A 13348-nucleotide genomic window follows, 5' to 3' on the forward strand; every position below is an offset into this window, starting at 1 on the left:
ACAAATAATGATAAAGGTATGAGCTGCTCTGCCCAAACTGGTGCAAAATGTTAATCAAGCACTGTACATACACTCTTACTTGCACACACACACACACACACACACACACACACACACACACACACACACACTTAACATAGAGTTGCATTCATTTCCTGGAGGCTTACTGACCACTACTTGCCTGACAGCTTTTGTCCCCAATTGGACGACATGTCTTAGGTCTGTCTTAGGTCTGTTTGTCACACACGCACATAGTTTTTAGACTTTCTTTGGTCATTTTTTACATAAGGATAGGTGAAGCAGGTATAGGAGCTCCAATTAGGAATTCTGGTAATATTCAAATTTATGACTGTACACTCGGACATGGGAGTTGATCCACAGTCTTTGCTCCAAATGCTTTTACACTATTCCTGAAGCTCTGTAACTTAACAGCTTATTTCATACAACTTGTTTGAGGAATCCTTCCTCTGTCCTCTGTTGAGAGTCTCAGAATAAAATGTGTAAAGTGCTCAGAGGCAAATATGTAATTTTAGGCTATATAAATGAAAAAATGGCTTGAATTGATTTATGCTCCAAAAAATAGCATATGATAATTATTTCCCTTTGTCTTAGAAAAAAAACGTTCACATTGCATTTTGTAAGCTTGTATTAATCAATCAAACATTGATCATCAACAATCACTTGAGGACGCTGCAGGTATCTCACCAGGCTTGACATCTCTCCTCTCCAATATGACACTGCTGCTGGCACTAGATCGGCAAAATCCTGACAGGCATTCCAGAGGTAATGTGGTGTTGTCTGGATCCACCACCCCTGTGTCTCCCTGTGTGTTCCCCCGACCATACACCATCACCATCCTGGAGGGAGAAGAGGGCATGGAGCGTACCATTGGGGGAGACATGGAGCCCTGCAGGCCATGCAGGGTACCGTGGCTGGATGACGACAGGGTGTGGACTGGACTGTGACTGCCATACAGTACCTCCTTGGAGATCTGAAAAAACAAAACAAAAACAGGGCTCTGAAACCCCATTCTGAGGGAATGTTGTATTTGGGTTGGTGTTTATTCAAAAAGTTCTCCAAATCCTTGTCTTCTAGAATGATACATACAAATGTCTTCTGATTTGATCCCCTGTCAGCAAGACACATCAGGTTTGTGTCTTCAAAACTGTGACACATCACTGCTGGAAAACACATCTGCTTTATGATGTGCCAATTCTACAGCATGGTTAAGGTGTCTTTTCATGTGACATTCAGGTGAATGAGATGCAAAGGAATAACAAAGGCTGAATTGCCCTCAGAGAAAACCAACAGTTGAAAACAAACACTGTGCAGGGAGACCTGAGGCCTGTACTACAAAGCAGGATTTGCATTTAGCGAGGTAACAACAGGTTTAACTCTAGGTTTTCAGTCTTACAGCGGTGGTTCACTTCTTGTTGCGGTAAATCTCCATGGTAACTTATGCTGAACCTGCTCTGGGGCAGGTTAACTGCTCTGCTGTTTCCCCCACATGCTTCAAGGCCACGTTTATACCAGTGCTGAAGAAGTCACCAGTGTCAGCCCTCAATGACTACCATCCTGTAGCACTCACTCCCATCAAGATGAAGCGCTTGAAGAGGCAAGTCTTAACTGTTCCACTGCTGACACCCTATCATGAGGACTTCACCTGAACCTGACACATCTGAAGAGTAAGAGTAGTTATGTGCGGATGTGTTTCATCAACCTCAGCTCCACTTTGATTACAGTCTCAGCAATAGCTTGTTGTGGGGTCTCTCTGCCTTCAGTGCGAGTAGAGTGCAGCTCAGTCAGACTCAGTCAAATCAAGTGACTAGGCAAATCAAGGATATTCCACCTCTTTATCTTGAAAAGCTCTTAGATTGTCCCTCTACCACTTTCTCTTTCTGGACTGCAACCCAGTCTTTCTGTTTTTATTAGAATTAATTTAAAATGACTTTTGCATATCACTAGTTAAAGAACTAAGTAGGTTTTGTTAAATTATAGCAGATTTACATTACAACATATTGTACATCTAGAGACAACAGAGTTGTGTAGTTGTGTAGACAACCATTGCAGTTCTATTATTATTATTATTATTTTATGTATGTGTGTGTGTTTATGTATGTATATGTATATTATTATATGCATATGTATATATTGTAGCAACAGCTGGCATCAGCCTGATGTTAGCCTGCCACCTATCAGACTATCAACAAAGTTAATAGAGAAAAAAAATGAACATGTGCCCAGAACTGAGGTAAAAGTATGGTCACTGAGAATTATGACATGAACCCTCATCTGCTATCCAGCCTCCAGTGATAAAAGCAGATGCAGAATTTGTCCTCCCAAACCAGGGTCAAAGGTCAAATGGCCGGCTCAGAAGAACAAACTCTAATGGACCCTGGTTCATTTGGACCTTAGGAATGAACACACAAATCTTTGTTCTACACAATAAACTTTGTCTTTGCATTAAAATATTTAACTGTTACTTTATCAAGACAGTAACCTGAAAAGGAACTATGCCAACTGAGCTCTCTCAGATCCACAGACCTAATCAGGGTCTTCCATTCCTTGTTTATCTTTCTCTGCACCAGATCTCTGGCCCTAAATTACATCACATTCCAATGCTATCTAGACCAACATTGCTGATACTTCTCCTTAGGTTTTAAACTATATGAAATAATTGTCTAACCATTCTGTAAAGCAAATATTTTTATTCATCAAATGCTGTTGTATATTTCCCGCAATTATAAATGAACATTTCAGTCAGATTGAGCTCATAAGACAATAACTTTTGTAACTTATGTAACTTCTCATATCATATTAGGTACTTTACTCATGGTTTAATTAACAGCTCCCCCTCTTTCACATCAATGCGCTCAGGAAATCCTGGGTTGACTTAACGAGTTGATAACCAGCATCATAAGACCGCTTAGCCAGACAGTGGTTGCTAGGTTTAGTGAATCAGAATCAGTCGGTGCCACTCTGTTCACTGGAGTGGTTTGATTAGGAGCAAGGGTGCCAGTCACTTTGAAGGTCATGTTCACCAGTGTATTATACATTAAGTGTACAATATGAAGTCCACACTGCAGCTCTAATCAATTAGTCCATATCTCAGTTAAAATTCAAACTACAGCAGAAGTCAATTAATTTCAATCAATTTAATTCATATACCACCGAATCATGAGTTATAAGTTTCATATCTCAAAAGAAAGATTCCTCTTCAGGATCCACACAAGCAAAAATTAAGTTTGAGACTTAAGTGGGCAACTCATTAAGTTCAGTGAAGTCTCTTGTCAGTAAACATGACCTGGTGAATATGTGGAGGAAACTAAATTCCAGATCACTCCTGTTTCACCTAGGACTGATTACTAGTTTGCCACTGATGTTGTGGAATTTGTCTTGCATATCTCCAAATTCTGCCAACAGAGATGGGAAGTCTACTCTAAATTTAAGTCTAGTTAGATGAAAAAAGAAGAATACTGCACAAAGATAAAAGGGACGATAATAATGAGGTCACAGAAAGTCACTGTAGTAAATTTGGAAATCATAAAAAAAACAGTCGTGATAAAGCTAAATTAAAAGGTGAAAATAAAGAAAGGTTAATGGAATTACGGTCTAAACTATTTGTTATTAGGTTTGCTGATGAATGGAGTAGAATACCATTGAGATTGAAGCTTTTACATTTAAAGCAGTCTTTATACATGTATATATTTTGAATCAGATTTACGAATGCAAAAATTTGATGCTGTTAGTTTGGCATCAAACTAATTATATTCATTAAACATGAAGCATGAACATACATTTCTGTATTGGTTTATGTAATAAAATAAAACAAAATTATCTGTATTGATTTATGTCACAAAATATTTGGATTGCACTTAGAGACAGTTCCTGACTCCAGATCATCAGTTTCCTTTGTTCACTGTCAGACTTCAATATCTAATACTGAAGTACCAATGACATCTGTGAACATCAGTCAGACTTTATCGTGCTCTGAAAAACTAATCTGCTGAAAACAGTTGAAAACCTATTGAGGATGAGGATGGTGAATGTCTGAGTGGTGAACTTAAACCTCAATACACCTCCATGTTTTTAGCCTTTTTATTTACTGGCTCATTTACATCATGAATGTTTATGACTTATAAACACAGAGATTGCAGAGCAGACCCATCGTGCCCTATGGATGGGGGCACTGTCATCCTGGAGGAGACCACTCCCATCATGGTAGAAATGTTTCATCATAGGATAAAGGTGATCAGCTGATTTGCAGTGACCCTTCCCTCTAAGGGGACAAGTGGACCCAAACCAGGCCAGCAAAATGCCCCTCACAGCATAACAAAGCCACGAGATCCCCTCACTGTAGGGGTAAAGCATCCATCTTTCTCTTGGTGTGCACCACACATACTCCTGCCAACTGGTCCACAATATCATGAAGGATGATATCTCATATCTTTAGACCACCACAAAACTCTCAACTTGTCACATTTATCCTTTTAATGAGGGGCTTATGTAATTGTTAACTTTTCTTGCCGTCAGCATCCTGTATTTTTCCTTCCATATTGCACTAATGCATGAGAACCATGGTCATCAGTGCTTTCAATTACAATTTGTGACCCTACTTACTGAAGTCTTTCCTACAGAGATAAATGCAGATGTCACTTTAGTCACTGTTCATATTGAAACACAAGCCAGTTGAGTAGTCTGAACTGAAACTGAGCTGACTGAAGTTCCAACCATCTGTGCCCCAACAATGAACCCCCTTTCAAAGTCACTTGATATATATTAAAATCAAGTTGGTCTGAACAGCATTTTTACAGATGCCATAGAGCATTATTGGATGTTAATTGCTTAACTATACTATGCAGTGCACCTGTGTGGCAGCATTTGCATTTCTTGTACATCTCATGACTAAAGCACAATAAATTCCAGCCATAGATATGGTTGATTGGTATGATTAAAAATAGGCTTTTTCCTAAATTGAACGCAGATGAGAGATTCCATCTCAATGCTCCATTCTCTAAACATGTACAGGCAGCCATCTGGTCACTTCAGAATTGTAAAGCACCAGGCCCTGATGGGTTCACTAGCAAATTTTACAAGAGTTCAGTGACTTATTAGTCAAACCTTTTTTAAGCATGCTTAATCATTCATTTGATATTGGCATTTTGCCTCCAACATTAAAAGAGGGCCAATATTCCTTTAATTCTTAAGAAAGACAAGTGTCCAGAAAATTGCTCTTCTCACAGGTCTATTTCATTGCTTAACGTGGGCTTCAAAATTCTACCTACCTACATTTTCTAATCAAAGAAGATTATTAAAGGCCATAACTCTTGTGATAATATTAGAAGATTATTAAATGTGATTCGGTTATGTCAACAACAAACAATAGATGACCTTGCAATTTCTTTAGATGCAGAGAAGGCCATTGTTGGGGTCGAATGGCCTTTCCTGTTTTCTGTTTAGCCTGGGGAGCAAGTTTGTTTAATTTCATCCTACAGTTCAACAAAATCAAAGAAGACTTGGAGCATTTGAATTCTCTTCCTATATCTTAGCTGGGCAGAATTTCGCTCCTAAAACGTAATGTTCTCCCTCGCTGGCCTTATCAAATGATTGCAATCTTATTATTGATTAATTTAATATTAAACAAAACACCAACCAAGACCTCTTTTAAAAATGCCCACTCTGCAGCTCTCAGACGATGCAGGAGGTCTGGATTTCCCAAACCTCAAAAAATATCAATTAAGTGCATGTATCAGATTGGGCTGGTGATAACACCACTTCAATTTAGTTGAATATTGAAGCCTCTATGTCCAAATGCCCTTGCTCAAATCTGCTCTTCTTAGAAAGTTTGAAATTAGTTACTAATCCAGTAACAATTAACATAATTAAGGAGGGGTAGTACAATGCAATGAAGGAATATCAGGGTTAACACCTATCCATACCCCAATTGTTAATAATCAAATAAGTATAGAACAAAAATATATTCTCTACTGCAGGACACAAGTCGATTCAAGTCTTGTATAATATCCTAAAAGAACATCCTGCTGTTGGCTCTTGTAGTGTAAGAAGCCTACAGCTATGTGATGTGCAAAGAGTAAAGTGACTCTAAAAGAGAAAATATTGCAGCAAGCTAATGATCTTAACCAACAAAGTAAAATGTATAATCAAAATCTGTTCATGTTGAGGAGCAATTTGCTCTCAAAATTAAAAGGTTTTGGTGGAATACAGTCAGTCACATCAGTGGACTCCTATGTGTAATGGAACCGAGTTTACCACTACAGCAAATAATCAGACCCTTAGTAACGACCTAGCAACAGAGATGATTTTCTAGTCCCAGATGACTCTGAGCTGACATCAATGCTTTATCGAGGTCTCGGACTTTACCGAACTAAATCAATAGCTTACTGCACAAATTAATGTTTACTTTTATCAACCATGTTATAACAAACACGCTGCATTTATTTACTCACACAGATTAGCTTCTGCAACCACAAACTTTTACATGAATTTTAAGTTATTTCTGCAGCGGTGGTCATGAGATGTTCAGTTCTCTGCTGGCACCCAACACAGGTGACCTGCTGGCCAGTAGCTGCGTTGAGGATGAGCTACATCTGTACCTCAAGGAGCTAGTGATCGACAGGCGGAAAGGGGACCTACTCCAGTGGTGGAAACAGAATGAAGGGCGCTTCAAGCTACCTGCCAAACACCAAGAAAGTTTCTTTGTGTACCACTCTCATCAGTCCCAAGTGAGCACGTCTTCAGTGAAGTCTCTGCAGTTTATGAGAGTAAGAGAAGCTGTCTCACTGGAGAGCACGCTGAACAACTCCGCTTTTTGCACCACAATCTGGTGCTGCTAAACTGGGACTACTAATTGATTTGAGACTTACATTTACAAATTTTATTTTATTTTATTTACTTTATAAAACTTCAGGAAGCGGTTCATTTATTTATTTAAAATTTCAGTTAACTTTATAAGAGATGCTGCTGACCCTGGGAACTCCCTGCACATTTTGTTTTTGTTTGAAGTTAAAGATGAATGAAAGATAAAATAACATTTCAGTTATATTGAAATTTTGGAAAACTTAATTTACTGTTGAAAACTTCAGGGAGCTATTTATTTGTTTAAGTTTTCATTTAACTTTATAAGACATCCTGGGAGCTCCCTGTACTTTTTGTTAGAATTTTAAAACAAAGATGTCTCTTGATGTCTAATAAACATATGCTTTAAGGCATTTAAACAAAGTTAAGTGTTGGAGTTTGTATTATTCAAAATTTGGACACCAATATTTTCACTTTTACTGCAAATGAATATCGGCTCCAGATATCGGTTATCGGCCTCCTTGACTAATAATTGGGATCAGTATCGGCCCTGAAAAATCCATATTGGTCTATCACTAAACAATAATAATAATAATGATAAAAAGGCTTTGCCTCAGTGCCAACAGCGAAGGCCCTGCTTTTCAAGTGACTCAGTCATAGTTTATGACATGATGATGATATAAAATGGTATGTCATCATCACAGATGAAAAATCTACATTGCCCTTATAGCAAGAACATAATAATGAAAATTCAACAACTTCATCCTAAATATTCCTCCTGTGCACTTCACTTGCAGCACAGACTGCCCTCCTACCAGAGTTACACAGAACTGGATATTCTGGATCACCACTGATGGCACTTTAAGCTTGTTTACCTACAAATAGATGATAAACATAATCACATTATTCAGTCAAATAATAAGAGGGTTTTTTTTCCATGCAGCACAAATTCTGCCATCTTTTTACTGGACTGCAACTCAATTCTGCACACAGGCATTGTTACTGGTTCTAATTAGGGCTGGGCAAAAAAATCATATCACAATATGGGGTTTTTCATATTGGTTTAGAATTAACACATCACAATAGAAATCAAATCACTATTTCTGTCCAACTTCAAGGTTCCTTTTTACTCCTAAGTGAGATGTGAAGGTACCATAAAGTCAATTTTAGGGCTACCCCCCCTCAGTGTTGACTATTTGATGCATCAGTTGGGAAGACCCTGATTTAACTCAAAGAATGTCAGTGGACAAGTTTTTTTTTTTTTTTGGTTGATGTTTTTTTGCTGCCTCACAGTTTAGCACAACAGGAGCAACAGAACAACCAGATCTGGTCTTGAAAACCACAAAACTAACAGTAGAGTTAAATACGCAGCTAATACAGTCTTACAGTGCTGGTTGTCAACTTGTTAAGTCAACCAGGATTTCCAAAGCGCGCTCATGTGAAAGAGGCGGAGTTGTTAGTTAAAAGCAGTAGTGTGAATAAAGTACCTAATATGATATGAGAAGTAACGCTGATAGCTGCATGTCATTTCGGTACTAGCAACGTCCAAAAATTACATTTAAAAAGGTAAAATGTGAACAATATGATCACATGAATAGAACAGAAACACTAGAAATAATTTCCATTTATTAAACTCAGGCTGAGCATTTATTGTAAATAAGTACACCAATGATTTTTAGTTACTGAGTGAATGTTTTTGCTCTTTTGTCTGATGGTGATTTATTTTGAGTTACCCTGAATACATGACACAAATAAAAAAAAAGTGACAGTATAATCAGACTGTTTCTGCTGCCAAAGCAGAGAGGAGAGAGTTAATGTCTGAGGTCGATCTGATTGAAATGTTCATTTATAATCGTGAGAAATATGCAACAGTGTGTGGATAAAAGCATCTTTGTTCTATCAAAATGAAGTTATAATAATAAGAATGTGAGCATTTAGTGTGATGAACTCTCTCTCTCTTTGTTGGAGGCTTTATTGTGGACATAATGGAAAGATTCCACAGAGCTATAAAATATGTATTGATCTTTATCATTTGTCACTTTACTGTAAACTCTGTTCCTGTCGGGATCCTGCAGAAACGATGACGCTAGTTTTCCAGTGATATGACTGGTCAGTAGTTGGGCTGTTGAGAGGTTCTGAAACGATCTGCTGAAGTTAACCTGCCCCAGAGCATGTTAGCCATTCAGTATAAGTTAGTTAGAAGTTAGAAGTGAACCACCGTCATAAGACTGAAAACCCAGAATTAAACCTGAAGTTACCTCGCTAACCGCAAATCCTGCTTCATAGCACAGGCCTCAGGTGTCAGGTGAGTTCTACCTGCCTGCTGAGAGCTGCATGCCTGTCACGAGAATGTGCTCAGCTAAAGCTGAAACTACTGATGTTATGACGAGTTAAAAGTGGCTGAGAAAACTGAGCTATGACCACTACGCCAACTTTATGTCTGCAGTATCTCTGCTTTATACACTTTATAGCGGCGGCCTGCCATGGGAAAACTATTGCAGCTACTGAAATATCATAAATTTATACCTGGTTGAGCCGAGAGGGAGAGAGTGAGAAAGCCAAAGAGAGAAAATGGTACAATGAACTAGCTAACACTGAATCAGATTTGTATTTGTGTTTTGTATTTTCTACTAAGACAAATCCAAAATCCCAGAGATTTTATCAGCTGTGTCTGTCTCTACTGGCTCTCTGTGTGCCTGTCAATCCTCTGTCATTCGGGGCTGTGTCTGTTGGGGTGTCTCCTTCAGTGATGCTGTCGCTCTAGTTTTATAAACATTTTCTGTCGTCATTTTCTTTTATCTCACTCAGAATCTGGTGTGCACGGCTGCAGTACCCAAAACATTAGCACGTGAGCTTACTCCTGCTTTCTGTGCTGTGTGCATTGACCTAACTTGATGTGGCTGTAACTCTATTCTAGCCATGTGATTGGTTCTGCACAGCGCTATTCTCATTATCATTGGTTTTTCTTGTTGTCTGTCTGTCAGGAAAAGTTGTATCGTGATAAATATCGTTATCGTTTTATCGCCTAGCCCTAGTTCCACTGTAATTCCTTAGTTGGATAACAGTTACCGAAAGAGTGGATATTTTACAATGATGAGTTCTAACTTCTTTAGCTTTGTGGGCTAAATTCAATCAGCTTTTTTAAAAAAAGACCTGCAGCAGATTGTGAAATCAACAAAATGATGATTTAAATCAGTCTGACAAGAGATGTTAACAATCACTTTCACAAAATGAAGGTTTACCACACAGACACAATTCAGTAGGCACTCATTATTGGCAGCTCCACACACAGAGCTAACCAGACTGTGTGTTTTTTTTTTTTGTTTGTTTTTTTTTGTAGTTACATATTGATCCATTTCTCCCATGTAACCTGTAGCATTATCAAATGCTATGTTTGCGACTTACCTCAGCATAAACACAATTAATAACCTGGAGTTGTGTAGATGAGAGGTGACACCATTTGAATCCATCTCTTTTATTTCAAAAGGGCATAGATCACTAAACCTACCGAGAGCCGACATGTCATAACACATAAACTGCCTGGAGTCTGAAAATCTGATATGAAAGCCTGCAGTGTAATGTCCAGATGAGTTATACAGGGAGAGCAGGCTGTCATTTAAATGACTGTTTAAGGATAAACTGAGTTGACACAGATTCCCCACAACAAAATCTCTGTCCAACTGTGGCTCAACTCTGACTGGCTTTCACTTCAGCTTTCAGACAGCATCTCCTCTGTCAGCACTCAATCTGTTTTAAACCTGCATACAAGCTCAACAGCAAGAAAACCTCAAACAGAAGCTGCTGTAGACACACATTCACATTCTTAAGAAGCTATCTTTGTGGGATCCCATCAATGACATAATGCATTCCCTTACCCTTACCTTAACACAAACCTAATTCTAACGTCTCTCTCTCTCTCTCTCTATCCCTCTCTCTCTCTCTCTCTCTCACACACACACACACACACACAGTTACCATCAGAGTTTTTTGATGGGGTAGGCATGTGCCATATCATACCGTATATATTGTGTGGACATACACTCACCAACAACTTTATTGGGAGCAGTGGCATAATATCCTACAGGTAAGGAGCTTTAGTTCATGCTCACATCAAACATCAGAATGGGGATAAATGTGATCTCTGGATCTTTCCATGTCAAATCAGATAAGTTGATGCAGCATTGTCTCAGATTTTGTTCAGACTTTGTGTATGTCATGAATGGGTCCCAAAACCCAGTAAAAGATGTCTGTTGAAATTATTTGCTTTCATATTATTTTCAGCCCTTGATATTATTTCATTTTCAGAGCCTCAAGAACACCTTATCTGGAAAGCCATGTTTGTACGTTATTATCTTGATTTAACCATTAAAAGTTTGTACTGCATGCCTACTGACTCTGATTTTTAAAGCCCTAGATTTTGAAAAAAGTGCAGAGTGATATTGTTGGTATTAAGATATTATAGAAGGTTTCTTCAAATATAATCTGTTATTAATTTTGTGCCAATATTTAAGTTCTCTATCACCAACGGACATGAAAATATTAAGAACAAGATGTTGTAGCACATTTTTCATTACAGTGACAGAAATAACTTCATAGAAAACAATGTGTTGTGCTGACCATGTGCTTCCCTTTATGGCCACAGTTTACCATCTTCTACCCAACAGAATACCTTTGGGATGTGGTAGGTCAGGGGGATTAGCAGCATGAATGTGCAGCTGACAAATCTGCAGACATGATATGAAGCAACCATTTTAACATAGAGCAAAGGAACATATTCTGGAATCCACGCCACAAAGAACAGCTGGACATATCTGTAATAGCTCTCAGCCAGCGACAAGCCAGCGACATTTCTTCAGTGCTCATTGTTCAAGAGATTTTTACCGGGACCTGAATTATCCACAGAGGTCTCATTGAATAAAGCAGTTTGTCTGCAACACAGACATGAGACGTTGAGAGCATCTATTTGCTCAGTTTGATTCTCTGATTAAAATGGTGTGCTTTTCTCATCCGGTGCAAATGTGAAGGTTCTTCATCCAGACCTGGATGACTTCATATTATCCAGCGAACCATCAATTCTCAGTCTATCAACAAATTCTTGACCAGAATCTCCTGCCATCAGTCACTGAGTTGAAGCTAGACCAAAAATTGATTATCTAACAAGACAATGACCCAAAGCATTCCAGCAAAACTACCAAGGAACGCTTAAGAGAAAGAAGATTCATACTCTAGATTGACCTAGTCAAAGTCCAGACCTCAATCTGATAGAAATGAACTGGGTGGTACATGCCAGATGTCCCTCCAACCTCTCTCAACTGGCTGAGTTCTGCAAAGAGGAGTGGGCAAAATTCCCTAAAAGCAGATGCAAGAGACTGGTTAGTAGTAACCACAAGCCACTAACTAAAAGGTTCTACATACTTTTGCACATGGCAACTTTTCAGTTTTTGTAAGATTAACCACTTTTGTTGAAAAATTATTGAAAATATATCTCTTTTCCCATCTGTGTCCCCTAATTATCTAATCAGTCATGTGGCAACAGTGCAATGCATAAAACAATGGAGATACTCAATTATTGTTTACATCAGACATAAGAATAGGGAAAAATGTAGACCTTACCACCACAAGCTGGACAGTTTCCTCTTCCTCCATTGTTTTTTGCAATCAACATCAAAGGGTCACATGTAACAAATACTGTTACTACTGTGTTCTACATAATATATTACTTCGTTCAAATGTAATTTGTCACATAGTAATTTGATCAAGTGTTACATTAGAGGCATTTCCTCAGTGCATTCTAGCATTGCCCAAGTTGCAATGATTGGCCCACAGTCACTGTAATTCTTGTGTCTGGAACACAGAGCACCTCAGCAAACACTGAGTAGATGTTATCTGGATTCTGAAGCTGGGGGAAATGATGCATCTCTACACTGTGCTGCCACATTTCCAACATGAGTGTGATTAGCTCAAGGGGATGCTATAATTATGGGTCAAAACAAGGTGACATATTTGTTGCTGACTGGCCCACAGGGGACTACATCATTTATGGGGTACAACATGTTTACTGTGGCCTTGTTGAACCTGTCTCTCTTCATATTACTCCTGCAAACAGTCAGCCAGTCGCCTCCTGTCTTTTCACAAGGGTTATGTGCAATGCAGAGCCACAGCAGCATGCTCTGGGGGAGGAACTCCTCTGTGATAGAATACAACATACTGTGTATTAACACCATCTGCTGACCAAATTCTGGTTTATTTAAGATTTCTTGAGATTTCTATAAGATTTCCTTGGGTAATATTTATTCATGCCACGTGTCTTGTTCTTCATCCTGTGAAATTTCATTTCAAACTCTAAATAACATCCTGCAAATCATTGTTGTCAGTTAAAAACCTCCTACTTTCGAACACGGTCACTTCATGTTTTCAGGCTCTCTCAGCTGATAATATTATTGAAGAATTACGTTTTGGGAAATACATTTATTTCTCTCTTTGCAAGAGTGAGCTGTTCAGATAGATATCATGTCTAATATCTGTGTGGTCC

The 13348-nt window shown here is 38.5% G+C and overlaps 1 protein-coding gene across 1 annotated transcript in view; it reads right to left on the minus strand.

The window, feature by feature from the left end:
* Positions 1 to 13348, minus strand: part of LOC108896737 (sickle tail protein homolog) — a 93922-nt gene that overhangs the window by 51835 nt on the left and 28739 nt on the right. The window contains 1 exon segment of the mRNA XM_051070199.1: positions 706 to 991. Within this exon segment, the coding sequence (XP_050926156.1) occupies positions 706 to 991 (286 nt within the window).

This window comes from Lates calcarifer, linkage group LG4 (assembly GCF_001640805.2).
Source record: "Lates calcarifer isolate ASB-BC8 linkage group LG4, TLL_Latcal_v3, whole genome shotgun sequence".
NCBI classification, from domain to species: Eukaryota; Metazoa; Chordata; class Actinopteri; family Centropomidae; genus Lates; species Lates calcarifer.